We start from the raw sequence: 27,454 nt of genomic DNA on the forward strand, positions 1-27,454 counted from the left end.
TGGCCACATCTCTCAGAACTGGTGTCCCAAGTCTGCATCCCCGTGAGTAACATGTGGCCCCATCCCAGTCCAGCTAGGTCTGTTCCCATGCAGAGGGGATTATCCCTGGATCCTCAGAATTGGAGTGTAGCGCTCTAGGGCAGGAAGAGAGACACAAGGCCTGCCTCAAGGTTGCCAAGGACTAAACATCAGTTTCCAAGTACATTTTCCTTCCTCTGGCTTCCCTGAATGGAGGCAATTCTTAGGTCCTTGGATAACGTGAGCAGCCCATAATCAGCTGGGAAGAAGTACTGCAACCTCAAGCTCTCTCCATGGGGGAGGCTCCCAGAGCCCCTTTAGGACAGAATGAAGTTTGTCACCAGGTTGTCACTGACCTCAAGGGGCAGCCAATTCTTTTCAGAGGAGGCTGTCACCCTGCCAGGTTCTGTATGCACAAAACCTAGTGTTAAGTCAGTAGTAGGGTGGGGTCCAGGAGAGAGAGGGAAAGTGGTGGTGGTGGGTGTGGAGGAAGTTGCAAGGCCATTGGCAATATCCTGAGACTGCTGGAAACTGGAAATTCACCACTCACTCCTGTCTACAATGGCTTCACAGTGAGATCTGGAGGGCGCTGTGAATGTTGAGGCCAAACTAGGTCCTTTTTACAGAGAGACTAAGGCGCCAAGATGGTAAGGGACTTGCCCAGTGTCCCAGAGTGGCCCTTTCGAAGAGCCCTCCACTCACTCCCAGCCACACTATGAGAGGCACATCAGCCTGCAATTAATAGGCCCAATCGCACCATCACCTGATGGCCAAGGCTGGCTAAGGAGATGGGATAAGAAAAATAGGAGGGGGGGGGGTCACTGTTCGACCACAACCTGGCAGAAATAAAGAATAAAGCTGTAGGGGGGGAGTGGAGGGTGTGGGATTGGCCATCCCAAAGCCCATCCCATTTGCAGCTCTCGATGTGCTTGGGTGTGGAGCTCTACATGGCTACATAGCCTCTGAGCTGTGCCTCTGACAAGGCCTCCATTCATGCTTGGCCGCTGTGGTACAGAGAACACTGGGCCAGGGTCAGGAGTCGTGGGGACTAGTCTCCTCCTTGCACCTTTGTTTTCTTATCTGTGGCTCTACTCGTGCTCAGTTCTCTCTCCCAGGAAGAACCACCCCTACAACCACATTTAAAATTGCTACTCTTCCAGAGCGCCTGGGTGGCTCAGTGGTTGAGCATCTGCTTTGGGCTCAGGTCGTGATCCCGGGGTCCTGGGATCAAGTCCTGCATCAGGCTCACTGCAGGGAGCCTGCTTCTCCTTCTGCCTATGTCTCTCATGAATAAATCCATAAAATCTTTTTAAAAAATAAAAATAAAATAAAATTGCTACCCTTCCCCAGCATGCCAGGTCCCCGCTACCTGCTATAATTTTTCCATAGGAAGTACTGTCTTATGTTTTGATGTATTATATACTTTAGCTCTATGTTAACAAGATTGTTGATTTCCACCCACTAGGGCACAAGCCTCACCAAGGAAGGAGTGTAAGTGTAGATCACGGATGCACATCCCAAGAGCCCAAAGTGCCTGACTCTGAGTTGCCTGTGGTTTAATAAATGTTTGTTGAATGACTGAATGTTCATTTGCTGGCTCGCTAAATGAGTGACGTTGGTTTAAAGCTGCTCAAAGAGGCCAGTTGGAGGAGTAGCCGAGAGCCTCAGTGGGGCATGATGATGATGTGACAGGAGAAATGCCTACTGATAAGTGTCTCCGTCAGACCCTGGTGGCGGCCAGGGAAGACTGGGGTCGACTGCCTCTCACCAGCACCTCAAGCACCTACTGGAAACCAAGTCAGGGAACTTGGAAAGCATGGTGGCTTTTCTTGCCCCGGCTCTGCCCTCAAGCCAGGTCACCCTGAGCATGAAAGAAAGGCAGAGGCTAGAGAGGACCCCGACCAGGGCCAGCCAATGAGGGGCTGGGCCACAGAGCAGCACGGTGTGGGCCAGGCTGCCCAGCCAAGAGCACCAGCCACTGCCCATCTGTGCCCAGGCACCCTCGCCCCTTCTCACCTGGCCAAGGGCGCCACAACAGGAAGCACCTGGGCAAAATGGCTGCTCTGGAGCTTTGGTGATCATGATGAGAAAATGCCAGTCCTCACCTAGACAGCTCAGTATTATGTGAGCCAGGGGTCACTCTCTTGCTGATGAGAAAATACAGAAGCTCAGACAGGTCAGGAGACCTAAGGTCAAAAGGCTGACCAGTGGCTGACCCGCAACAAGATGGGGCCTGTCTTGGCCCCTTGGCCATGGCTGTCTTCAGCGGCGCTGCACATCAGCTCCATGTCACCTCCCACAGCCCTTCCAGGGATGCTTCATACCCATACTGGGGATCATGGATGGGATGGGGCTGATAATGTCCCTTGTTCCTTTCTTAGAGACCCTACCTGTACCCTTCTCCCCACAGCAGTGAGGGTCCCAAGCACAAACCAAGAGGCAGCTCCTAATTTTTCACGAAGGCAACGGCAGGTTGCTGGTTTGTGCTTCAGCCTAACAGCACAGAAGCCAACAAGCGGTAACTGTGATGGAGGACACTCAGCCTTGCACGCCAAGATGAGCCTGGGGGAGCTGGGTAGACCGGATGTGGTCAGAGGAGCACAGTTTGCGAGGAAGAGTCCAAAAGCCAACTTCACGAGCAACAGCTAAAGAAGTGGGCTACACATTCGTTTTTAGGCTCAGCCGCTCTAGGGGCCAAGTTCCCTCAAGACCACCACTGTCCCACCCAGCCTGGTTCTCAGCATACCTGGTAACAGGCGGGTAAGTGGAAACCATGAAAAGTGCTCCAGAACCCCAATTTAAACACTGTTCAAGGGTGCATGTCACGATCTACTTAAAGTTAGCTTCCCACCTCCTGCCCTCCTCTGAGCCAACCTTAGCGCTGCTACCTGAGTCATCCTTCCAGAACACAAAGCAGTGGCTTCAGTGGCTCTAAGAGGACAGAATGAAACTCTTTAATATGAAGAGTGGGCTGACTTCCACCTTCCTCCTCCACATTCCCATAAATACTTTTATTCTCAAAGCAAGTTGCACCGGAATCTTCTTTCCGTTCGCACAAACCCTGTCTGCCTTCTTTTGCACAGGCCAGACCTTCCCAAAACCTTTGCCCTTCCTTCCCCCTCCATGTAACCCTTGACACTTGGTTCCTGAATCACCTCCTCTGTGAATCCTTTCCAGGCTTCTCCCCTCTGGGTTCCTACACACTTGCCCTTTATATCCTCCAGAATTAATGGATGGTATCGAAAAGTAGGAGGTTCGCCATGTGGAACTGCCATTTTCTTAGGTCAAAAACAGCCAAATCCTGGCAATCTCCTGTGGAAAATGCTGCTCACTTCTACACTAATGTGCTGTTTGTCACCAACTGGAGTAAGAGAACTGTGCCACCCTCCTTCCGTGTGTTGGCATCTGCCACACGGTGGCATATGGTGGGCGCCCAAGCAACGCTTGCTGCACGGACAGCACCGTTTGACAAGTTTTCATGTGCCGCCTGTTCCACTCTGTTGCTTCCTCCAACACAGAAACCACCGAATCCAGGGCTGTTGTAAAGCATCTTAACGCATTTTCATCGCAGCCAAAGCAAGCTCCAGATGTTTGTCTGCGCAGGTCAAGCAGAGCAGGGGAACGTCTCAGAACATGCAGGGAGTGGGGAAAGCTAATTGCTCAGGATGACTACCTTTCTGGCAGGAGAAACAGAGTCAGCAGTCGATGGAGAGGAAGCAGCGGCTGGATCGGGAGACGGAAGGCAGGAGGGAGAAGCCGGAGGGTGAGTGAGAGACAGGCCTTTAGAAAGTAGTTTATTCTGCACAGAACAGAAACAGAGGAAACTGTGATTATCCCCGGGAAGTGCAGGCTGGCGCCTGCCTCCAGAGTGTAGCCCAGGCCTACACATTCAGGGAAGGGGAAAGAAACCCAGGACGGTGTCTCAGGACAAAAAGAGAAGCTTCTGTCTTTGGAGCCCAGCAGGACTGTCTGGCTTCTGGAAATCCTGCATTCTGCTACAACTACCCCGGCTCCCTCGTCACACCAAAGTAGCTGGAGCGGATCCGTCCTGTTCCTGCATACGTCTGCCACAGGATGGATACCAGAGCGAGCACCTGACGCTCTCACCCTGGAGCTTGGTATGAAGTAGCAGCTGGAACCTTAGGAAAGGAGAACCCTGGGCCACGGTGGGGCAGATGGCCACAGCAGGGGGCCTCTATGGCCCCCTGGGACCCAGAAATGAACTAGATGCAAAACTTCCTTCCCGTGGCAATGACTCTGCCCAGTTAGCAGAGGACACAAGTCTGGAGGAGACTGAGCGAAAGCAGCAGAGGAGTTACGTTCTGGAGACCAGGCTGTCTGCAAGCGAGGGGGCACCTGACACGCACGGGCACTGGGGGGCCTCGTTATCAACCCTTCCCTCTCCTTGCCAGGCACTCCCTCTCCTTTTCAGCAAGTTTCTAGGTAAGTACCTGGCCTGCGGAGGGCCGCGCTTCCCATTCTAAGGCAAAGCCATTCTTCTTGGCTGATGCTGCCTTTCAGAAACGCAGAGCACAGGTTACAGCCTATGCTTAGCTCATCATCCAGGATCTCCCTGGTCAGGGCCGGGGGAGAGATCTCCAGGGTGCCTCAGAACATCATGCTTTCGCTTTAGGGAGCTGTGACGGGACTCCTGCCACTGACCAGCTTTCCTTCTTTGCGGTGGCTCTCAGGAAGCTCAGCGCCTACTCAGACCTGTCTGAGATCTAACAGCATATGTTTCTGCTCGTAACATTTTCCTTTGACCTGAGCCTACGTGATTATCTTGGCCTCCCCTTTGTCATGACTGATCTACGTATTTTTGCACCTGCTCGTTGGAGTCTTTTTTAGATGCCAGCCCAAATTCTAGAGTGACTCAGAAAGTCAATAGCCCCTCATGCCAGAAAAGGAGGAGGGAGGAGGAAATGAAGCTCCAGAGACCGACTTGTGGCCACTTGGCTAGACGGCCAACATCTGGGCTCCTGGGGGGCTCCGGGAGCCCCTTGTTTACCTGCGGGAAATCCCCGTGTCCAAACATGGAGGCAAGGTGAGCCGCCTTCTCCTTAATGTTCTTTTTGTGAAATTCCCTGTTGGCCAAGTTCTGAGCCCTCTTCTGCAGGCAAGGCGAGAGATGGGAAAGAAAGAGAGACAGTGACAGGGACTATGGTGCTGGCCTCCAGGAGAGTGGCAGGATGGGATGGGAGGCAGGGTGTGAAGAGCATGAGAAGGAACCCACCCTGGGCAGAGGAGACAGAGGAGGGAAGGAAGGCGCCCCAAACCCCGGCAGAGGCAGGGCAAAGAGCGGGGCTTTCACCTGGACAATCTTGTCCTCCACTTGCTGCAGCCGCCGCAGCACCCCGGAAAGGGCCAGCGCTCCCTGGCAGGTGGGAGGCAGGGCAGCAGTGTTTTCTGGCCCACCCAGCTGCAGGTCAGACTTGGCTCTGGCTCTCCAGGGCCTGCTCGGGCACTCGCCGCCAGCAGACACTTGCTTTAGCTCTCGGAGCACGTGCCCCGTCACAACCACGGAAGGGAACTGGGAGAGAAGGAAAATCAAGCTTCCTTCCCGACTGTGGCCCATTCATACACCCTCTGCCCCGGCCCGCACCACGAGCAATTCCCACGAGGACCAGGGACAAAGGGCACAGCCGGTGCCACTGTGAGTTACAGACCCAACTAACTGCAGGTACCGACTCTGCGCCACCTGACATCCTCATGAACCATCCATAGTCTCGGGCCTCACCCCAGACCCACCGGGTCAACACCTGTACAAGCCTGGTCTCGGTCCTAGCTGCACCCAGAAGTCACCTAGGGGGCTTAGAAAAAGTCACCCAAGTTCGGACCCAGCCCCCAGAGAGTCCAGGTCAACTGGTCTGGGGCTGGGTACCAGATTGTGATATTTTTGAAAGAGCTCGCTAGGTGATTCTTATGCACACGGGCACAAAATCTCTGCAACATTTCCTCACTGACTTCGCTCACCTCCACCACCTGGGAGTGACACAATGTTCCAATTGCTGGCTAGACATTTCTGAATACCACGCTCAATAATAGTGATTCTGTTCAAACTCCAAACCCAGAGATGCTAGCTGGAAAAAGCCTTGGTGTGAGGCTGCCAGCTGCCTCCCGGGCCCCGGGCAGGTCCTCATTGCTTGGGTACCGGGGAGGTCCTTCACCACACGCCAGCCTTACCCCTTCAGTTGACCCCCTGCGCTCATTCCACCGCCCCTGTCACTTATCCACCTAGTTAGAAATCTCCTACCCAAGTGCCTGCCAACAAAGCCAAGTGTCCCGGAGCATCGCACGAACACCCCATGGGGTGCAGCTTGTTTCCACCCAAGCAACAAGTCGGGCAGAGGGACACTCCTGACTGGCACCTATTTCAAGATGCTGCAGACTTGGTTACTCTTACCTATACGTTGGGTCTGCCTTCCCAGCGAATCTACAATCAGCCCTACATGGGGTGCACAGAGAGCCACGGACCCCCCCCTCTGGATCAAAGTCCCCTCTGACTTCACCAAGACAGGGTCCACTGGAAGGAGCCCTACCTGCCTTTTCAGAGGAGGTGATGGGCCGGGTGTGGGCTCCTCCGGCCTGGGGCAGCGAGAGTTAACAGGTGGGTCAGAGGAAATGCGCAGGACAGGCTTACCTATCCCTGAGACACGGCATTCCTGGGAGGAGGAAGGTGAGTCCCAAAAAGCAGCCGCAGGAAACATGAAGGAAAAGGTGAGTCAGACTGAGACACTTGGAGGGAGGAGAGCAGGAGAGGTGGGCAGAGAGTTTGCAAGAACAGAGAGAATGCTGGGCTGAGCTCCTGCAAGCCGGGCCCAGCTGGGAAACTTGAACCCCTGTTTCTCTGTCCGTGTGAACAGCAAGTCCTGGAGTCCCCTTCTCTTGGACAACGTGTAAATCCCAGGGAGGCCTTGCTTTTGGCTCAGACCTGGGGCGCTGGGCCAGAGCCTATGCCAAGCCAAGGTGGCCAGCCCTGGAGTCCTTCTGGAAATGGCAGTTTCCTGCACACGAGATGACGGGGATGCTATGTTCCTTCTGATGGCAAAGAACCCTCACTGACGCTTGGGGACTTCGAAGGGGCAAGTGAGGAAAAAAATTATAAGTCTCAGGAAAATGGCCCCCCTGATTAAAAAAAAAAACAAAAACTTGGCTTCCTGGGGAAGGTGTGTTTGTCCAGGAGGGACATGGTCCACCAGGTAGACATTTAGGATTGCCTGTTTTCTGTCCTCCTCCTGAGAGGAGCCTGATTCTGACTTAGGAGAGGTGTTCTCGGGATCCCTGGGTGGCGCGGCAGTTTGGCGCCTGCCTTTGGCCCAGGGCGCGATCCTGGAGACCCGGGATCGAATCCCACGTCAGGCTTCCGGTGCATGGAGCCTGCTTCTCCCTCTGCCTATCTCTCTGCCTTTCTCTCTCTGTGTGTGACTATCATAAATAAATTATAAAAATTAAAAAAAAAAAAAGAAGAGGTGTTCTCCAAAAAAGAACCAAACCCCTTGTCCCAAGCTTTTGTCCTTTGACAGCGGCATCCCAAAAGAATTCAGGGGAGCAAAATGAACCATGCAGTGCAGACCGTGGAGTCAAGAGTCTGAGAGCAATCAGCTTGGTGTGCAGCCTGCCCCACGGCATTCTGCTTCCTTCAGCCTCCCAGCCCCCCCCCTTCAGACACAGCGGCTCCACCAGCCTGACCCAAGGGAACACAGAGGAGGAGACGTCAGAGAACACTTGGGGGGTTGGTCCCCACGGAGCTGAGACCCGTGACTCGGTTTCCCCTGGTTTGCACAGGGCTTCTCACTTTGGACTTAGACTCCTAGGCAGCCAGTGTCTCTCAAGCTCCCTTACGCTGTACCATCTCAAGGATGGCCGCAAATCAAGTCGTGGTTACAAGGTAAAACCAAATTCCGGATTTCTTCTCCAGTGCAGAACAGGCATCAGCAAACTACGGTCCTCGGGCCAAAGCTGGCCTGCTGCCTGTTTTTGTACATTAAGTTTTGTTGGCACACAGCTACACAATTTGTTTAAGGCCTGTCCATGGCTGCCTTCCTGCTACAACGGCAGAGATGAAGTAGTTGTAAGAGAGACAGGATGGCTCCCGAAGCCTCAAATATTTGCTCTCGCCTCAATTTGCTATCTGGTCCTTCCTGGAGAAGTCTGCTGACTCTTGATCTAGAAGGAGCCCCAGCCTCACCTGAGCCAGGCCTGGCTGGCATACCTGAAATCCACCACTAGCCTGAACGTTTCTGCTGGCTTCTCAGCAGGTTCTGGTCACCAGGAAGGCAGGTCCAGTGAGCATCTGACAGGACTCACCTGCTTCAGGAGTGAGGGGTTCCGAGAGTTCTCCTCAAACTTGGCCAGCAGCTGACTTGCCATGGACTTGACTTTGTTCTGGCTCCCAGCTTCTTTGCCGCTGCCATCCTCTGGACAGGAGCGCAGGCTCCGTCTGGGATAGGCTGAAGGCTGCAAAGGCCAAATGAGCACATTGGTTGTTGGATGCCGGGACCCAGATAGCAGGAAGGGACCTGGGGACTTAGGACACCGGACCAGTTTCCTGAAGAAGGATGCCAGGGCCCGAGGAAGTACGGCAGGAGCAGCAGGTGATGCCAACTGAGACGATGCTCACGTCTTCCCAAAGGACAGGCACACCTGCTTGGGAGCCAGACAGGGTTTGAAAATGGCCTCTTTCACCTCCCAGCCCATTGACCTTGGCAATTTACTTAATTTCCCTGAAGTTTCCTCATTTGTAAAAGGGGAACATAACCCACTTCATTTGGTTGTTGCAAAAGTCAAATATAATAATGAAGTAGATCAGCAAGACAGTTTTCCAAATACACCATGTGGCTGCCAGAGGTGAAGAGTAGGGGGGAGGAGGGAAGTAAGGGTGGGGGCGTCAAGGCAAGGCACAGGCTTTGGGCTTCTTTCTCCTCTCTCCTCTGCGCCCCACTCCCAACCCCAACCAGTCCTGCTCTGCGGTCGCTATCTTAAAGAAACATCTTTCAATCTGGAAATAATTTTAGATTTACAGGAAAGTTACACAGCACAGAGAGAGTTCCTGTGTACCTTTCATCTAGATGTACCTAATGTTAGCATCTAGAATAATCGTGGTGCTGTCATCAAAACTAAGACATTAACACCGGCTCGGTTCTATGAACTAAGCTTGAGACTTGGTTCGGACTACCTCAGTTTCCCACCCATGTCCTTTGGGTTCCAGGGCACCAGCCCAGGTCTCATATGGCATTTAGCCCCATCTCCCTCATCTGTAAGAGTTTCTCCATCTTTCTTTGCCTTTCATGACTCGGACAATTTTGAAGGAAGACTCGTCAGGTATTTTGTACAGAGCCTCGCAGGCTGGGTCGGTACTGATGTTTTCTCATGATCAGACTGGGGTTACGGGTTGTGGAGAAGATGCTACAAAGCAGAGACGTGCCTGGGCATGTGGTATCAACGTGACTGTTGAGTGGTGAGATGCTGGCTGTGATCAATTGGTTGTGCTGTTTTTACAAAATGGAGTTTTATGTAAGACTTCTTTAGCTCATCTGCTAAAAAACAAAGCTTGGGAAATTACCGGTGTTCACTGAATGTCTGCTCTCCTTACCGAGGAGCAATGCCACCATCCTATCGGTGGGCACTATGCTTTCTCAAGGAGGCCATGAATCTTTCTCATAGGAACAGATGTTCTCAAGGCAACTAAGATGTGTTCACTCAGAAATGTCATGGGAAGAGGCAAGCTAAGGTCAATTGATTTTTTTTTTTTTAAGATTCCCTAAGAGGAGTAGCCCCAGGGGAAGCCTTGTATGCACAGCCACTCTGAAGTGTTGGACAAACACAGACCAGAGAGTCACTCTCCACTTCAAAGTGCGGAAGGCTACTGCATACCAACGTAGGCTGGAGTGGAAGAGGCTAAGTTTACTGGAGTGGTCCCCGTTTGCACAAGGACAGAGTCAGCCAGGACCCGTGCCCTGGGGGGGGTCTCTAAGACGAGCGCTTCTCAGATGTTAATGTGCATACAAATCACTCTGGGTCTCTTTCAAATGCAGATTCAGATCAGTCAAGGGCGGGCCCTGACAATGCATTTCTAACCCACTGCTGGCTGACGTTCACCGGCTGACGCTCAGGCTGCGGGTGCCTGGCTCCCAACATGGAGTAGCAAGAATTTGGAAAGAATAATTGCTTAGTTAAATCTGACTTTAGAAAAACAGCTGGCTCAGATCAGCCCAGAAACATCTCAGAAGGGGCAGGTGGAACCGATTTCTCCCCGCACTCTGACTCCTGTGCAGCCATCAACAGAAAGAGGACACACACTCTCAGATAAGCCACGGACAGTGGGGTGGCTCAGTCCCTTAAGCATCTGCTCAGGGCGTGATCCCAGGGTCCTGGGATGGAGCCCCACATTGGGGCTTCTCCCTCTCCCTCTGCTACTCCCCCTGCTTGTGCTCTCTCTTTCTCTGAAATAAATAAAATCTTAAACAAAAAAAAAGCCACGGATGAAAGGCAGGAGCAGACTTCCACCTGAGACATCGTGCATCACAGCGACTCTCCTAGGGAGGAGGAAGAGGCAAATCACAGGCATTTAAAGCGAGAGCCAGGACACTGGGAGGTCTCCCCCACCCTGGTCATCAGCCTCTGCTTCCTCCTTTCAACTACCTCCCTACTCACTGCCTCACTTGCTCACACTAGCACCAAGAGATGGAGAGGCGACGGCTCTTGAAGAGATCAAAGAGGTTCTAGAAAACGTTTGGACAAAGGTGATTTGAACTCATTGGATAAAATGTGTTTGGGCGCATTTTTGGACGTGCACTGAAGTCCAGGGTTCGGTTATCAGAGCGCCCCGTTGCCCTTTCCAGAAAATGGGATAAGCAACAGGCAGCTTCCCCTCCACCCAGGATGGGCCTTGTAGCTCTCTCTGTTATAAAGGTCACAGTTTTGAGAACCAGCGTCTGTAGGGACGTGGGTGCTTCACTTTGACCAAGTAGCCTGTATTTTTCGGCTTTCACCAGAAGGTGGCACTTGTGGGCACCGGGACCTGTGCCGTCAAGACGGCAGGGGCGGGAAACAAGGTGGAAAGTAGGCCTGGGAGCCTAGGGCTACTGCTGGTGCCCGGTTACTCCTCGCTGTTGACGGCGACGCTTGGTTAGCACAAGTGCCCGAGAGCACGCTCGGCTCAGTATACACGTCCCCTTAGTTAATCTTTAGAAATCCTGCCAGAAGTTGCAAACATTTCAAATGCATCATCGCCTCACACAGCCGAGAGCCGGCCAGCCCCGGAGGCGGCGTTTCTCCAGGTGCCTGCTAGGAAGCAGCGGACGGAGGCCCAGAGCCCGACGGTTTGTCCATCAAGCCAGGCCTGGAACCGAGTGGCTCTCGGGAGGGGAAGGGGACGGGCCAGCGTGTGGCCACTGGCCGGCAGGCAAGAGCCCTTGCTCACACTGACGCCGCGTGCACGCACCTCGTCCAGGTTGTTGAAGCCTTTCCGCCTCCGTTTGTTCATGTCGTTGTCTTCAGTCTGGGTGTCCACCTGCAGCGGCCAAGAAAGCGTGGTGAGCTCAGGGCCAGCGAGGGGTGGGGTCCCACCGACAGCCCTGAGGCCACAGGGCTGGCCGGCCCATGCCATCTTGCCTGCAGCCAGCTGCCAGCCCGGGAGACAGATGGACATAAATCAGCCTGCACCCTGGCAAATGCAATCACCCCGAACCTAGGGCGAGGGGTGGGGGCGGCGGCGGGGTTCTATCAGAAGGGGTAGGAATCACATCCCCAAAGATCATTCTGAAACATCCCAAAGCACAGTGAGTCCCGTGACACGGGCAGGGCAGGGGCTGTCTCTGTGGTCGACGTGACCCCGGGCTCAGAGCATCAGAGCCAGGCCTGCTGATGCCCCTCAGCATGCTGCCATAAGGAGACCACTTCACAGGCGGGGATTCCTGGGGCTCACGTCAGCTGTCGAGGGGGTTGATGGCAAATGACATCTGCCATTGGGTCACTGTTGCAAATGCCAGTAAATGATATCTTATCAGCGTTAAGGGAGCATCAGATATGGTCTGAAAACTATGACGACCATCCAGCTGTGTTGGTCCAGGACCATTCTGATTTATTGTTTCCCCAGCAGAATTATTTATAGCTTGGTTTCATTTCTCCCCTGGCACAGTACTTGCCTTTTGCTATTACATAAATCTTAGCCTTCACGATGGTCTATACGGTGGTGCAGAGTTTTGAGCCCACATTTCCCAACTAACTTTGGGTTATCTATTGGCAGATATGTGACAATATGCCAAGTGCAAACAGGGTGGAAGGTGTTCACAATGCAACATAAAGCTCAGTCACAAATATGCATCCTAGTGCTTGAAAACGAATCTCTCTCTCTCTCTCTCTCTCTCTCTCTCTCTCTCTCTCTCTCTTTTTTCCCAAAGAGTAGGGGAAGAGGAGCAGAGAGAGAGGGAGAGACAACCTTGAGCAGTCTCCACACCCAGCACCAAGCCCAACGTGGGGCTCAATCTCCACCCTAAGATCATGACCTGAGCTGAAATCAGGAGTCAGCTGAAATCAGGAGTCAGGAACAAAGTTTAGTGAAAAAAGAAAGCGTGTGAGGTTGAACATGGAGATGAATCGATAAGCAAAAAATACATAATACTATGAACCAAAGGCGACCGAGACAAGGGCACAGGTACAATCTGCGAAATGAAGCCAGTTGTTTGCACAGTGAGTGTTGCCGTGAACCTACACTACATATTCCACATGTGTTCGAATCTTTTGTATTTCACAATAAAGACTTTTTAAATTTTGTTATTTGCTTTCCGTGTCTCATTGTGTCTTTCTTAATGAATGTCCATCTTTTGTTTCTCACGTTTTTCTCATTTACAGCAAAACTGCCTTACAGCCAATTAGTTCCAGAGCACAACTGCTTGCAGCAAAGATGCTTAGGGTGAGACTACCAGGACCCTAGGCCACTGGTCCCCAGCTGGGGCCTTCTCCAAAAGCCAGCACCCAGAGGGCCATGGAACCTCCCTCTGTCCCCAAGCCTCCTCCACACTCAGGGCCCCCAGAGCAGGCCAGCTTACACCCCAGCCTTTGTTTCACTGACCATGCAGCAGGAAGGGGTGCTGGCCATTCTCTCCCCCTGGAGCCCAGCCCAATTAGCCCCACCCTCCTACCTTTGCTGCGCCGCAGGAAGGATCTTTTACCTTCTGCTTGTTCTGCAATTACTCGGAGCCCCTAGCACACACGACTGTGTACCCACTTGCTCTCAGCAGAAAGCACCTGCTTCCCCTGCGTCCGTATTCCCATCACCCCTGCCCTCTTCCCACATTTACCAGTATCTTTAATATTTTCAAAGAGAAGATTCATCACAGTTTAGTCATTGATATTTGTTCAAAAATTTGACCCTTCTCTTGTTCAGGCAAGCACAGAACAGATCAAAGGGCCCTGCCTTCCATTTAACATTTTTTCTCAGCTCCTAATAAATCATTATTCTGTGAATGGAAATGAGTTCAACCCAAATGCTTGGGCAAACACCAAGAGAAACAGATGACCTTATTCTCAACAATGTTGGGTCTTAGAGGCCCAGGCTGTCTGGGGTCCCAGCTCCACTGCCTGTGAATGGCTTGCTGGCTGAGACTGGGGCCGGAGAAAGTACAGGATGTCCTACCCAACAAGAACACTGCATGCATAATCTTAGGGTTTTCAGTTGGAGTTTTTTTTTTGTGTGTGTGTGTGTGTGTGTGATTGTTGTTTCCACCTTAAATGAAGACTTGGCTTTTCTCTCAAAGAGCAACACATCCTACTCTCTCTTTTGCATTCAATAGCTCGGGGCTTGACTGTTCCAACATCAAAGCCTGTGTAGATCCAAACCCAGTATGTTAGCCACAGGCTCACACGAAGTGCTCCTGGGACGGAGTGTGCTGAGGAGCAGCACCTGATAAGACCCCAGATCCTTCAGGGGAAATCAAAGAAGTGGGTGGGGCGATCTCCACACCTCTGACTCAGGCTGATCCATGGGACAATAAAGAACGCAGTCTATATGAAAGGTTAGCAACACACATACCCAAACGGTCTCTACTCTTCCTTACGGATTTATCCTGGAAGCACTGATTCTCAGCTAAAAAGTCAGGTTAAAACAGAAAAGTGGAGAAACTCAAACTCAATTAGGGATTTACCTAATTTTTTCTTATGTATATATCTCTATCTGCAAGCCAACGTTGCCTTACTACCCCCCATCTCCTTAGACTTTATTTTGCTCTACAGAGAACGCAATACAAGAAGGAAGAAAATACCTATGGTGCCCAGCGCGAGAGAGAGAACATGAAAATACAGAAATAGCTCACTTTCTTTTGCTATTAATTTTTTCCCATCTGTCCCCTAGGAACACGTTTTCATGATTTCCCAATGATCCGCAAGAGTCCATACACCAGAGGGCATTTATTAAATTAATTTGTGTCCCCATTAAAAAAAAAAAAAGAGAGATACACTTGCTAATCTATTTATTTGATCAGTACAAGATAACCATGTCCTCATAAAGCCCGACTTTGGGTGACTTTAGCCCAAAGGAAACCACCTTTATATTTAACTAGCTAACGTAGCCTAACCCTGGAGAAATTTAGATCTGGGGCACAGGAGGAGAGATGAGCCGGTTGCAGGCAATGGCTTGGTTGAGGGGGGAGGCAGCAGTGATATTGAGAAAGATGGCCAGTGACGCTGGCAAGAGAACTCTTCTCTTCTTCGGTAACAGAGTAGTAGTAAGGAGTTATGAGTTCAAGTTCTGACGTGACTTACTTCCCAGCTGTGTGACCATAGGAAAATCACCTAACTTCTCTGATTTCAGCTTCCTTATCTCTTATTTCCTCACCTAGATATACCACCCAGCTCTTATTGTAAGGATTAATGAAGTCATGGGCATAAAACACTTCTTGTAAGGTGCTATATAAATGTTAGGCACCGTTACTTAGGTTAATGCTAGTTAATAGAATTAGGAAATGCAAATTCTAGTTCGGACTTTGACTTTTACCACCTGTAAGACATCGTGGTTTAATCTCCCCACAGCCAAGATTCCCTTTCTCTAATACACACGCCCTGGCTTCCTCAAAAGCGAACACAAGGAGCACACAATGAGCTATATATGAGATTGCTTTGTACACTGTAAGGTGGGACACTGGCCATGGTTGTAGGGCAGAACCAAGTGTTCTATCCCACTACTTTGACTCATTTTCTCCGAAAAGAGGCATCTTCGTTGAATCGGTACTCCTAAAGGGACAGGAGCACTCATCTGAGGAGCCCTTCCCACACGGCCGGGCAGGTGCTCCGACCTGCAGCACACATCTGTTCATGCTGTCTTTTTGGCAATGCAGTGCAATGCAGTGTTGATGCGACTGCAATCATTTTGCAGACAAGCAAAGGGACCTTCTGAGAGGTTCAAGCATGTGCCAAATCCCCAGCAGATCTAAATGTACATTTGTCCGCCTGGCTTCTAATGTACTCCCATTCAGAATACCCCGCTGTGTTGCACAGAGGACAGGAGAGAGATCAGCCTGCAAATCACAGGGGCCGGCGGGGCAGCTCGAAAGCCCTCTGCTAGCTCAGCTGGGCAGTAATGGGACTTGTGCTCTTGACTCTCCAGGGCTTTCTTCACATCTCTGAATTGAGAAGTGCTAGAAACCTAGTGGGGAGCTCTGGCTGCTGGGTGGGGGTTCTGTGAGAGCAGCTGGGGAAGGGGACAGGAATTCAGACGATCCCTGTAGAGCAGCCTTCTCGGGCAAGGTCCTTGCCTGTCTTGTTCTCTGCTCTCCCCCCAGCACCGAGAGGAGAACCCGGCATCAAATAGGCACTGGGTCAATCAGGAAGGAGGAGACACCTCCTTTCTTCATGCACCTGGCTGCTTTGGAAAGTGTTTGTGTGGGAGGGGTGAGGAGAGGAGAGCTGGGCAGGGCACCCTGACTGCTGAGACCAGACACCCACAAGAGCCATGCTCTGTGAACTCTGCTGTCCCAGGACAAGTGCTGGAGGGGAAGCTGTGTCACAATCACCCAGCTGAGAGGATAGATACCCTGGGGCCACCAACCTGGCTTCTGGGATGGGCTTTGCATGGACAAGTACCATCTTCGTGTTGTGTTGTCCTTGAAGGAGTGGGCTCAGAATGGGGGAAACAAAGACCAGGTACTCTGAGTCTATATGTAACGTCATGTGTGCAATGACTGAAGTGGCCATAAATCCAGGCATTACCTCTATGCCATAGGTCTAGGAGAGCACACACACAGGAGGACAGAGACCATGCATGTTCACATATCATGACGAGAGATCTGGAGTCCCCAGCCATTTTTGTATGTCACAGGCTTTTGTGCTGATGCTTTCAAGATCAGAGGCAGACTGAGGGCTTTTAAAGAGGGAAATATAATCTCAAAGCTCTTTGCCTTTGCCCAGGCATGGGCTCTCAGTTTTCAGAGCTACTCGGTCAACTCAATAGTTTACCACTCACCCAAGGGACAACTCTCTTGGCAGATTGATAGAAAAGTTACCTTCTCTAAAAGGAAACAAGGTCCTTGCTGGTGGAAAAGTCTTTTATGTTGCCTGAAGGTGATCAGTTTTGGTTGGGATCTGGATGCTCTCGGGGATGAGGGATGAGCCAACAATTTAACATCAACGGGGAAAACCAGGGGAGAGAGAGATTTTTAAGACTGGCTCGGCAGAGAACAATGGACCCTCTCCAGGCTAAGGTGCCATGCTATGAACAAACACAGGCTTCTCAGTTCCCCCACCAAGACGCGCCTCTGAAAGTTAGAGAGAGCTGGGGAATGGGGGGTGAGGTTGATGCAGATGCATCTGCGTATACAGATGGTGTGTGCATGCTACGGTGTAGTCACACGAGCACAGCCTAGCCTGCATCTCCAGTCCATCGGGGTACACGAGCTAGGGTGCTGAGGGCCACATGCCCGACTGCACTGCTACCTTTTGGGTATAACTATGGCGGAGCCACTGTGTGTGTGTGGTTTTCAGAGTGTCCTGTCCAGACATCATCCATGCCCATCCTGGGAGAAACTGGAGTGTTGAGAAATGTCACGACCAAAGAGCATGGCAAATGGGCTCCCCAAATCAAAACGTATCCAGATACAGGAAGACATGTGGTCGACAGGGAGGAGGCCTTTGTGTGTGGCCCGATCACTGCACTAACATTGACCAGCGGACAGTGTCCGGGGCATTTCAGTGATGACAAAGACAGAATGTGACCCAGTGGGCTTACTGACTCGCCAACCTGCCCAGAGGAAGCAATCAGTCTGAGAAGAAAGAGGACAAGTAATGTCCATGGCAAACACTTCAATGACCTAGTCTTTCTACCTATCCAAACAGCAGGGTAAATCCTAGACATAAATGGAGCTGTGGGAGGGCCTGGACCCCTCTGAGGATGGGCAGCCCATGGGCACAGCCCGGAGAGCGACGGGACATGGTTCAAACTCGGCCAGGGCCAGGCCCGGCAGAGCCTACCCACTCCCCTCCTGCATCTTCTAGCAGAGCCAGTGGAAGTGGAGCGAGGACCCAGCAGCCCTCGGAGGGGGCCTGGCTGTGCTTGCTGACCAGTCCCACGACGAGACCCAGCGCTGGCCAGACTGCTCAACTCCCTCACTCTGTACACAGAGGTGTGGTGAGTGAAAGGTTGAAACAATCCTCTCCAGTTGCCCCTGCTGTTCCCAGTTGTGGGCTAAGCGGTGGGAGAAAGCAGGTAGACAGAGAAAGGCGTTGAATGTCTTTGTCAGACAGGTTCCAGGAAGGCTGCACTGGCTTGCTCGGATGGGGAAGCCCGAAGCGGGGATCCTTAGAGGAACAACAGCTGGGCTGGGGTGGACCAAGCCTATGATTAGTCTCCGGAAGACGACTTCCACTCAGTGGGCTGTGTGGTGGGTCATGCAGCCCTCACACAGAGCCTCTGAACGGGGCAGCTCAGGGGAGCAGAGAGGGGACAGAGCAGCTCTGCTGAAAAGCCCAGCGGACCTGCACACCTGCCCTCCCCAGCCCTGGCCTTGCTGGCCCATCCCTTCCTAGAGACAGGGTGTGGAAGAGCATTCCATGCCCACACCTGGAGCTAGCCCAGAGGCTGCAATGTTCCAGGGAGCGCAGACCTCAGCGGAAAAAGTGACCACTGGCTCACACAGCCCAGGGAAAGAAAGGAGGCTACGTGGCCCCAGCCCCACCCTGGGCGGAGGGGCTGGCAGGACCAGGCATGACTGACCACAAGTAGGAGACTGTGGTAGCCTAGGGAATCTGAGACACACACCCTCCGCGGCCGTGCCACCCTGGGGAGGGAGGCAAGGTTTTTTTAATTTTGTTTTTTAAAGATTTTTATTTATTCATGAGAGACACACACAGAGAGAGAGGCAGAGACACAGGCAGAGGGAGAAGCAGGCTCCATGCAGGAAGCCCGATGGGGGACTCGATCCTGGGACTCTGGGATCACACCCTGGGCCAAAGGCAGACGTTCAACCGCTGAGCCACCTAGACATCCCGGGAGGCAAGTTTTATATGAGAACTTGACACCTAACATCTCGGGGTCTTCAGTTTTTGATCTACATCATGAGCACATTAAGCAAGATACCTTGTCTCACACCTACCACAGTCATTCAACTAAATTATATTGGCTCATTAGCCTCACAGTTCCCAAACTGTGTTCCAAGGCACCCCATGGCCCCATGGGGAGCTTGCAGAAGAGCCGTAGTCTACGTTGACTTTTCTAGGGACACATGGCATAAATCTGTCATACACCTTGTAAAATGCCCCTACCAAGTTATTTGGACTTAACTACTTTGTGAACAGAACTTGTAGGTATTTGGATCTAGGGGCACTGTGATAAAAATCAACGGAGACATCAAGGGTGGTATAAGTCAGGAAAGTTTGGGAACCTCTTTAGGCTCTGAGCTCCTCAAAGGCATACCTTATTCATCTCTGTGTATTTGCAACTCTTGTCAAAAGCAAATAAAAAAGTGGGTGGTTGGGTGGCTCAGTTGGTTAAGCAACTGACTCTTGATTTTGGCTCAGGTCATGATCTCAGGGTGGTGAGATCAAGTCCCACGTCAGTCTCTGAGCTCAGCATGGAGCCTGCTTGGGATTCTCTCTCTCTCTCTCTCCCCCTTCTCTGACTCTCCTCCCTTGCCTTCTCTCTTAAAAAAATTTTTTTTTTTTTAGAAAAATAAACAAAAGAATTCAGTCCTAATGTTGCCAAACAGTAGGGCCCAATAAACATTTGTTGAATGAGTGAAGGAGGGAAATTAATGGAACAGAACATAGAAACGACGCATCACCATACACCTCCGCCACTCATGGCCATGGTGTAACTGACCTACTTTAAAAAGCACTCAGCTCCATGACCTCTCAGCTCTGTGCCATGCCCTTCCTATAACCACATTCACGTCACTGAATCTGGCTATACGGCGCCAGCGGGGGCGGGGGGGGGGGTGGCGCTTCCAACAGCCTTATGTCACTGAACTGGGCTTGACTCACGTCTTCCATGAGCTGTACAATTTATCAGCATTAACAGACCAAGACCACGACATTTTCCCATTCCCCTGGCCTCGTCCACAGGCAGAGAGAAATCAAACAAAAACCAGGCCGGAACTTACTCGTGGAGTCCTCTTTCTTGGAAATGTGAGGTTGAGATAGTTATGAGAAATGGAGGATTTGGCCAAGCCGAGGTCAGGGTTTTCTCCATAGTTTTTGCCCCAAGAATCTGTTAGGAAATACAAATATGACAGACCTCAGATCCTGTCCCCACTAGCCCAGGACTCAGACGGTGCCATTGTTACGAGGTCCCTCTGAATAATTCCAGCACCCTCGACTGAAGATCAGCATGGACTGGGAAGGGGACTGATGCAGCTCTATCAGTGACCTCCCAGAGTCCCAGGGGCAGCCCTGCAGCCTCTCACGGCACCTGCCACACACCAGCTTAGACACATAGGTCTGGGGGTGGGGTCCACCCAGGTTTGGCTTCCAAGTGAGAGGGAAGGCAGGGGCCAGCCTCAGAACAGTGTGGAGAGCCACTGGACACGGGTGCAGGGCAGAGATGGCCCAAGGGCCCAGCGGAGCCCATCCCGAAGCAGGGCCTTACCCACAGGCCTCAACGGGGTGCCCCGGAAGAGCTCGTAGAACTTGGAGAGATACATGACCATGCTGAGCTTGTCGGGCTCCTGGGCTGACGCCATCTCCTTGCCCGTGGTCACCGGGGGGATGCCGAACTCACGCTCGGCCACGTCAAAGGCCAGCTGGTTGTTCTCCACAGCGTCATCTTCATTCAGAGAGTCAAAGTTGCTGGAGCATCAAAACAAAGTAAAGTTCAGGGACAGGAGACAGAGGTATGAGGAGCTGAAGAAACGTGCCCATAAGGAGCACTAACGAGTGACACTCTGCTGGGTCTCGGCAGGCTGGGGGAGTCAGGGGGAGCCGTGAGCCCAGCCCCTGCCCCCAAGCACCCCAGCCCCCTGCTGCCCTCCCCACCCCATCCCTACCCAGGGAGGCTCCTCCTCACTTGGGGTGGGGACCAGATCAGAGTTAGGCCATGACAATGCCACTGCTACCTGGGCTGAAACAATTGGAAAATAACTTCTACGTCTTTGGAAAACCTATCAGCTACTTTATTTTTAAATAATTCCCTTATGTGCTTGTGCTCTTAACTATAAAAAGTATATGGATATTTTAAAAAAAGAAAAAAAAAAGAATCAAGGGACATATAACATATAAAGTAACAAGTGAGCGCCCCACCCCTTCTCGAGGCAGCCTCACTTCCTAAAAGTACCAACAGTTAGCCCCCCAGTAGGTTTCCTTTCAGCCTTCTGGGAGAATGTACTAGTGGGTGTGCAGCGACTCTGCGGTTGATGTGAATCCAACATTAATAGACGTATTGGGCCTTCACATCTCAAAGCGTGTCGCATCTTCTTACCAATGTTGCCATCGTTCCCAATTTACAGATGGAGAAACAGACTAAGAGAAGGTAAGTGACCTGCCCAGGGCCACAGAGCTAAGTGGCCTGCATCTCAGATCTAACTCTTCTGTCGGCAAAAACCTCGAACTGGTCCCCAGAATTAGGTCTTGCCCTTAATTTCTCTCTTGTGGGGAGACTGCCGAGGTGTGCACGCTCCATCTCCCAGCATGATGACAGAGGGGACGCGGGGACAAGCGTAAGCGCACGGCCTGAGCTGCTTCTGCTCCCCGCGTGTTAGGAACACAAGGCAATCAAGCTGCTGACAGAGAACTCCATGCAAACGGCAAAGAACAAACTTAAGAAAAACTCAAAGATCTATTTTGAGCCAAGGTTCTTCATTCAGCGGAACGTCCCTGGTTGCCCTTGTCTCCAGGGTCCCCTTGAGCCCCGAAGGGCTCAGCAGGTGCAGCCTGAGCCCCCAACTCACATCAGCTCAGGCCGGAAGCGGTGGATGATGGCACACAGGGCCAGGCCGCTGCGCCAGGATGTGGTCAGGTCAGTGACGTTGACATGCTGGTAGCCCTCGGTCTGCTGCTGGCACCAGGTTAAGAGCTTGCTGGGCCGGATGTCTAACTCTGTGGCAAGGGGAGACAGACAGTGCTGGAGCACCCTGGGAAAGCTCTGCAGCTTCCCCGGGGACCAGGAGGAGCAGCACAGATGTGGAGAGCATGGCAGGAGGGCAGGATGCTGGGACAGGATGCATGTTCCCCTGCAGCAGAGCCCCCAAGACACCCTCTGGCCAGACAAGCACAGAGATGAGACCGTGCGGACCCTGCCAACATCCCATCTGGTGGGGCCGGCAGACACGGTGGCAGGTGGCACTGTGACAGGAGAGAAGCGGGTACCAGGGGAGCACGCGAGCAGCTCTGGCCCTGGCCTGCAGGGCAGGGGGACTCGCCAGAGAGAGAGTCCTGGAGGAGGCGCATCCCAGCTGCTCCTTGAGGACTGTTGAGTGAGGCGTTGCAAGAAAACAGAAAAGGGCCGTGCCATGGGAAGAATCTAGAACGGCCTGCCAGGCTGTGTACAATGGTTTATTGGTTCATTATAGGGGCACGTGGTATGAAAGGAAGGGACGGGAGGCTGGTGAGGCTGTGTGTGCCCAGTGGCGGGGAGGGTGCGGGGTCTAGGCAGGCAACAGACACCAGAGGTCCTTCAGCAGGATGGTGACCCGAGCGAGGCCCGGTCGACGGGGTGGGGTGGAGGGGGTTACTCAGGGAACCATCCCTTCCCTCCTAGGAAAGAGTGCAGCACGTGGGGCCTGCTATCTAGCTGGGGAGGCGAGAGCTCCAGGCTGGCGGCAGCAGGGAAAGAAAAGCGAGGCTCAGGGAAGTAATGGCAGTTCCCTAGGATGTCCTCAGTGCTCGACACGTATTCCCGCCTTTCCAACCAATCTGTGGTTGGTGTTGCCCTTGTCCCAGCTTTACGGATTTTTCCTCAAACTGAGGGATTGAGGAGAGGGACCTTGCCTGGCCAAGGTCACACAGGTCAGAGCAGCAGAGCCCAGTGGGCTGCGGGGCCCGTGCCCCCACGGCCACCCCGCAGGCCTCCCCCCAGCAAAGCGTCCCCCCGACCCCTGACCCGGGGCGGCAGCTTACCCCTCCTGGAGAGGCTCATGGATCTCCTCACCGAGCCCAGCCTCTCGAGAGGGCACTGGTGCAGCTCCTTAGTGATGTACAAATGCTTCACCTGCGAGCGAAAGCGACCACACAGCTGCCCACCAGTGTTTCCCCGAAGCCGGTCCAGCTTCTACTCCCCGTCCACCACCCATTTCCCCTATCCCTGGAGGGCATGCTTTTCAGCCGGGGACCCCAGGGGACTGCAGCTGTCCACCCAAATGTGGGGGAACTCAAGTGCGAACATCCGTTATCGGCTGATTTAGAAAGCATCCCACCATTCGTTGCGCTGTTGCCAGAAGAAGTTGGCAGCTGTGCATTCCTGAGTCAATGGGAAGAAGAGGGACTCAGGGCCCAGGGAAGGACGTACCTGATGGGGCCTGACACAGTTGGAGTTGAGATTTGGGTACCGTGTCCCTGGGTCCAGTGTGTACTGCTCAAAGTTCTTGTTGATGTTCTCCGGGGTGGTCTGAGGTAACAGCCGGTAAAGACTCTCCCTAGGAGGAGGCCGAGCCCAGGGGTCAGGGATTGCTCTGGCAGCCTCAGGCCTTCATTGCTTGCACCCCTTCCCCTGCTCTTGATGGCTTTGCTTTGGCTGTGTTTGTACACCTCTTCCCTGAAATACCTGGCCCCCTTGGTTCCTGAGACCCACGACATGGGGAACAGCCAAAAGGTTGGGAGGGCGTCCAAAGGCAGTGATGCCGGCCTCCTGTCCCCGAGCAGAGGGCAGGGACCAGAACGGGCAGCAGAGGAACGTGTGGTTTTGCTATAACCACCACTCAGCCACGCTGCCTCCTGTGACCTGTCCCCCGTGACCACAGGCCTCCACACCCAAGACCAGCAGAGGCCTGTCCCACCCGCCGGTCGTGACTTCTCCCAGTCGGCCAGCTGTTTGTTACAGCCACGTGGCCAGCAGCAGGGGTCCGGGAGGAAGCCCTGGATCTCAGCAACAGCCAGAGAGGCCTGGCAGGTCAGAAGCCCAGCCTCCGCAGGAAGGGACACTTTGTGCTGCAGTGGAGGCTTCCCCTCAACCGCTTCCGGCTCACAGTGCCCAGGCAGTGCTGGGAACCCTAACTTCAGGACCACTCCAGATCTAGATTTTTCTTTTGCATTCAGGTCCTAAGGGCCTGGCCCCCAGAGAAGACCCTGGAGGAGGTAAAACATAACAGAGAGTGTTTCCTTGGGGATCCTGATTATCAACTCAGGCCACACCTGGGAAGGAAACAAAAGAGGACAAAGGCTCCAAGTTCATCCAGGAGCCACCTGATGGTCAGCCCTGCTCCCTTTCCTGTCTGAGCTCTGGAACCAGCCATGTCCCCAGCTGGAAGCCCTGCTGTCAATACTCACCTTTCAGCAAGCAGCTCTAGGGGAGGGGTGCCCTGGTCCCAGCTTTTCACCATCCATGCTGTGTCAAAGGCTGCCAGGAAGCCTCGGGCACAGCCTGTGCCCATAGGCCAAAAGGGCTGGAGAAGAAAACATGCAAAACTCTGGTTGGTGCTAAAGATCCCCCCATCCCCCCAACACACACACACACCTCCTGCTATCCCATTCTATCCAGCACTCAGTGTCTGCTAAGCCTGTGCAAGGCACTGGAGGGAGTGTGGGGTGATAGGGCAGCTCCCTAGGATGCACCACAAACGCGTTTAGCTATGGCACAAAGTCCCACGTAGAGGGTGCTACGGCATAGGGACAGAGCAACTGCCCTGAGGCTCACAGGAGGCAAGGCAAATGTCCACCCTGGAGAGGGAGATGGAAATCGGGGGAACAGGGAAATGGGGACCAAAAGAGTTGCATTTGTGCTGATTTTAAAGAATGGGTATGAGTCTAATCTTAATCTGCTCAAGAACAGCGTGGGCAGAGGCCTGGCGGAGGAACGGAGGAGTGGGAACGTCACGAGACAGAATGCTGCGAAGGGAGACGGGGACAGAGCGGGGGCAGATCACAGCCCACACACCGTGGCGAGCTAAGCTCTAACGGAAGTGTCCCATGGGCACCCAGAGCCTGGTTTGGAATTTGACTCTTATTTGGGATAAACATTTTTTGCTTAGTGCTTACTTTAAAGATAAAAATGTAACCCTTCTGCAAACACTCAATCTGAGGATCCTTGCATGAGCTGATTCCCTGGGAAGCATTTTGAGCAGGGAGGCCATGGATGGAAACTGGGTTTTGGGGCCCACACGCCTTTTTGCATCCTCTACGATCTCCAGGCTGCAAGGCCTCCCCAAGTGAGGAAGGAGTTGTGGCCCAGCTGAGGGCGTCCGTGTTCTGAAGAGGACAGCCCGTGAGGTCCAGGGCAGGGCCGGCTAGTTTTGTACTTTGGCAAAGAGGTCAGCCCGAAGAGCCCGGAGGCGGGAGAGGAGAGCAGAACGAGCTCCCCTGGGCGGGCCAGGTGCAAGCCAGAGGCCGGGATGGGCTTGGCTGAGTCTGGGCCACCAGCAGGGAGCCTGTCCTTCCCCTGGCTGCGTGACAGCAGATGCTTCTGGCCACACCATAAGTGCAGGGATCCGTCTCCTACCAGGAATGGGATGTAGGGGTGGGGCTGAGGGGCCCAAATGCAGGCGCTACCTCAAGCAAGCTGTCGCCCACCAGGGCCACGAGTAGCTGGTGTGACTGGCGCTCGCGCACCAGGGCCGCGTTCTCTGAGGCGTACATGGAGGTGAAGTCGAACATGGCCACATCGGGCTGCCCGTAATGGTTCATAGCAAAGTCCAACGATGGCAGCTGGTAATTGGTGGCAAAATCTGCAGCCTCGCGGGCGTAGGAAAGCAGGTTGTCCTGGTTCACATTCTCTGCACACAGCAGCATCTCTGTGTCGATGTAGTCCTGCGGGGAGAGCAAGAGCCCAGTGCAGCAATCTGCCTCTGGGAAGGGCAAGCGTTCATACCCAAAAGGGTCTTCGCAAAAGGACTCGGAAGGGGTCTGTACAACAAAGCCGATCCAAACAGAGTATCAGGTCCAAAGAGATCAAGAGGAGCCAAGTCGGCCGTCTGTAAGGGTTAACAGAGCTGCGGTTACACATCACACTTGGCTTTGAGCTTCCTGGCATCCAAGGCAAAAGGGAAATGTGATACATGGCAGGGCTTTCCTTATCAGAAAGAAGGAAGCATAGAAATTCCTGGGGGAGGAGATTTTTTTTTTTTCCTGGCACTAAATTCTAAAAGAACGATCTCACATAGGAATTTTGACAGAGAACCTGGTGTTGTAACGGCCAGTTTACTCAATAAGGGCCTTGCGGTAAACGCGGGAGTGTATTTCATACGGCTGGTTCTTGTGATAACTTCCAGGAAAATTGAAGGACAAAGGAGCGAGCAAGTAATAGCGATTTTATAGCGGACTAAGCTAAACGAGAAAGATCCCGACATGCTGTGTTTAGTGGTCAAAGGCGACCAGAAGAGAAGTGGGTGCTTGCCAGAGCTCTCAAACCTCCTCTCCAGAACCAGTTCTTTCTTTCCTCGGCGGGCTCGGGCCGCGCACGGCTCTGCTTTGCTCTTGGGGTGCTAACTGTAAGGCTTCCCGCTCCCTGCTGGGAGGAGGAGAGCCCTGGCTCCCAGGGGCAGGTCATCCGTCCCGGAGGGACGCTGGCAGTGACCTGTAGGACGCCTCCCAGAGTCTAATCTGCTTGTCATGTGGCTAAGAAACTAGACAGCTCTCTTCCCCAAAAGGTGACACAGAAAGTGCAGATCCCAAGGGGCGGGGGGCCGGGGAGTGGGTGGGAACCAGTGTGTAAGGGCCCACACAGGCCTTGGGGTTATCTGGAGCATTAGGTCAGATCCACCTTTGCTGTTTACGGAGTAAATCTGGGCAAATTATCAAACTCTTTGGAGTTTCCATTTTCTCATTTGTGAAATGGGAATAACAAAATCCACTTCACACAGTGGGGACCGAAGGAAATCGGAGACAGAAAATCTCCAATCTGGCGCCTGACACGTGGGAAATGTTCAATGCATGGGAATTTCTGTCCTGTGTAATTCATGATGGCACCAACACAGCGTATGGTGAAACACATTCCTGGACCCACCCAAGGCACCGACAGGAGCATGTACCAAGGTCCTAGAAGGCACAGCCACACCCACAAACACAGTCACCTACTGTGGCAATTTTCCTAATAGCCATGATTTCAAATACCTTGTTCCAGAAATTCTAATACGTTCACACCAAACTACGTCACCCCCGTTGCACCCGGCATTGACCCAGAAGCCCTCTGTCAGGCTGTCCCTCACTTTTCTTCTCTCATACCTCTTCCTACTGTCACACAACCAAGTTCCCTTGCTTAGCAGTGTGGAGAGGAGACCGGGACGGTGAACGGAGAGGTCCTGAAAATACCCCTCTTCAAAGCACATTCCCTCGGCTCCTCCGTGTGCCTCTAGGAAGATGCTGACCCAGGCAGGGAGGGGAAATGAGAGAGGACTTGCCATTCCCCTGGGAGCATGAGAGGAATGTTAATTTGAGTGGCTTGGGGTAGATGGCCCAGCTCCCAGCTATGCACATGCTACAGGGCTTGGCAGGACACGCGGAGACCCAAGGCCAGAGCTCCCGAACCAAATGGGCGTCCACCTCTCTGACGTCCAGCCTGTGGCCTATCATTTCTAGATGAGAATTCCCATCTGATGCCTAGAGGCCCCTCGGCACCAGCTCGGGAGATGTCCCTGGAGTCTGTGAGGGTAAGAAAAGCCTCGGTGAGGACACCCACAGGCCCGGGATCCGCTCCCAGATCTCCCGCAGTCACAATGGCTTCCAAGTGAGTCACGCTTGCCCACCTGCGCCGTGACGGGGGCCTGGGAGCGTGGAGGGGCTTTGACAACTGCTAAAGAGTTGAGTCACCATGAGAAACGTGTCGTGGCCTGGACAAGTGCCCTGGGATGCCCGGAGGGAACCCTGGTGT

At 53.0% G+C, this 27,454-nt stretch overlaps 1 protein-coding gene across 18 annotated transcripts in view; it reads right to left on the reverse strand.

Moving 5' to 3' along the window:
- The window catches only part of LOC121476354 (F-actin-monooxygenase MICAL2), a 225,678-nt gene that overhangs the window by 101,333 nt on the left and 96,891 nt on the right, over window positions 1-27,454 (reverse strand). For 12 of the 18 annotated variants that reach the window (XM_041730300.1, XM_041730298.1, XM_041730303.1 and 9 more), the window contains exons 8-20: window positions 25,138-25,395; window positions 23,920-24,035; window positions 22,943-23,069; window positions 22,555-22,645; window positions 21,387-21,534; window positions 20,090-20,289; window positions 19,605-19,711; window positions 11,462-11,530; window positions 8,326-8,475; window positions 6,558-6,680; window positions 5,330-5,548; window positions 5,027-5,128; window positions 3,692-3,817 (exon numbers count right to left, since the gene is read on the reverse strand). In XM_041730300.1, coding sequence (XP_041586234.1) covers window positions 3,692-3,817; window positions 5,027-5,128; window positions 5,330-5,548; window positions 6,558-6,680; window positions 8,326-8,475; window positions 11,462-11,530; window positions 19,605-19,711; window positions 20,090-20,289; window positions 21,387-21,534; window positions 22,555-22,645; window positions 22,943-23,069; window positions 23,920-24,035; window positions 25,138-25,395 — 1,836 coding nt within the window. The remainder of the gene's footprint in view (window positions 1-3,691; window positions 3,818-5,026; window positions 5,129-5,329; window positions 5,549-6,557; window positions 6,681-8,325; window positions 8,476-11,461; window positions 11,531-19,604; window positions 19,712-20,089; window positions 20,290-21,386; window positions 21,535-22,554; window positions 22,646-22,942; window positions 23,070-23,919; window positions 24,036-25,137; window positions 25,396-27,454) is intronic. The other 6 variants (XM_041730308.1, XM_041730307.1, XM_041730306.1 and 3 more) reach the window with 1 other exon arrangement.

The sequence above is a fragment of the Vulpes lagopus genome, chromosome 15, assembly GCF_018345385.1.
Source record: "Vulpes lagopus strain Blue_001 chromosome 15, ASM1834538v1, whole genome shotgun sequence".
Taxonomy (NCBI): domain Eukaryota; kingdom Metazoa; phylum Chordata; class Mammalia; order Carnivora; family Canidae; genus Vulpes; species Vulpes lagopus.